Source organism: Postia placenta, assembly GCF_002117355.1.
Source record: "Postia placenta MAD-698-R-SB12 unplaced genomic scaffold POSPLAscaffold_7, whole genome shotgun sequence".
Taxonomy (NCBI): Eukaryota; Fungi; Basidiomycota; class Agaricomycetes; order Polyporales; family Adustoporiaceae; genus Rhodonia; species Rhodonia placenta.
The window spans coordinates 1,943,534-1,944,909 of NW_020169838.1; the positions used below are offsets into that span (position 1 = coordinate 1,943,534).

At 52.6% G+C, this 1,376-nt stretch overlaps 1 protein-coding gene across 1 annotated transcript; it reads right to left on the reverse strand.

Annotated features, from left to right (window-relative positions):
- Positions 1 to 215: 215 nt before the first annotated feature.
- Positions 216 to 1,009, reverse strand: POSPLADRAFT_1142519 (hypothetical protein; the record flags this gene model as incomplete). Its single annotated transcript, XM_024485441.1, has 2 exons — positions 216 to 430; positions 727 to 1,009. The coding sequence occupies 2 exons, from the start codon at positions 1,007 to 1,009 to the stop codon at positions 216 to 218; spliced, it is 498 nt and encodes a 165-aa protein (XP_024339228.1).
- Positions 1,010 to 1,376: the final 367 nt, after the last annotated feature.

Consider the following 1,376-nt stretch of genomic DNA (forward strand, 5'->3'; position numbering starts at 1 on the left):
ATCCGCATCTTGACATTCACGCCCTGTCTCCCCTAGCTCCCACATATCCTGGCCTGTTGCTAGTCCAAGTCAAATGCGAGAAGACCCCAATCTCCCTCCAGACCCTACACCAGAGTCAGAGTCTGAGGAGAGTGAAGAAGGAGTCCAGGACCCCAAGCCCCTCATTGCTGATCGGCCTGCACCATTGACTTTGATCCCCTCCACGTCTGCAGTCCCTAACATATGTCACCCCCCCACCAGGCTTCCTCCAGCATCTCCAGCGTCATCGCCGCTGCGAGGCCGCTCATGCACTCATTCCCCCCAAAGTCCGCCCGGTGGACAGCCACAACCACCACCTCCATCCCCGGGCCATTCTCTATCCCCCCTGCCACCGATAATGTCCTCTCCAGTGTCTCCTCCTGATAAGGAAACATTGAAACTCCTCCTCCTCCTGTGATATGATGGGAAAACTGTTATCAAATGCAACCAGTTCCTTGCGCAGCTGTTGATCTACCTGTAGGTCAACACAGCCCGGACCACTATCAAGCTCCAGCTCCAGGTAGCACTAAGCCTGCTTGATGGTGATGCATGCACCTGGGCCACTCCGATCTTCTCCCAGCTCACATCTGTTACAGTCAAAGTGTAGGGGGCCATGACATCCTTCGCAACTCTCAAGGATCTCCTCATGGTGTTCAAGAGCCGCTTCGGAAATCTTGATAATGCCACAGCAGCACAGGTCAAGCTCACCAAGCTCTGCAGTGACAAGTCTATGTGAGAAAAACACACTGCTGCGGGATTTTCTGCACTGTTCAAGGGTCTGGCAGACCATTCTGGGTATGGTGATCTGGAACTCTGCAACAAGTACCTGAGCGGTATCCCATCCTGGGTTTACCAGAAGATCGAGCTCGAGACATTTGCCATATGGAAAGTCACTGACAAGCATGCCACAGAAGTCGAGCAGATACTTGACATCAGCCAGGCCCGTCAGCCTAAGTTGAACAGTTTCTTCTTGGCTCGAGGAGGCAGACATGGCAGAGCATGTGGTGGTGCACCCCGATCGCAAGGAGCTTCGGCCAGCATCCACACAGCTGTCGGAAAAGGAGATTTCCCTGGCAGTTGTTTCAGCTGCGGGAAGCAAGGATACTGTTGCTTTGAGTGCCCTAATTGTAAGGACAAACCTTACACAAAACATGCTGACACGCGGGCTACAGTTGTCTTAGGCTCCACCCAGGCTGTGACAAGTGCCACCATCACTTCATTCTCAGCAAGTACAAGTGCTGCTTCAGCAAAATCAGAGCAATCTAAGCTGGCAGCCTTGATGGCACAGGTGAAATCAATGTGCGAGGAACTTGAGGGCTATTGGGTGATGAAAGAAGAGTCTTTTTAATCTGGTCCAT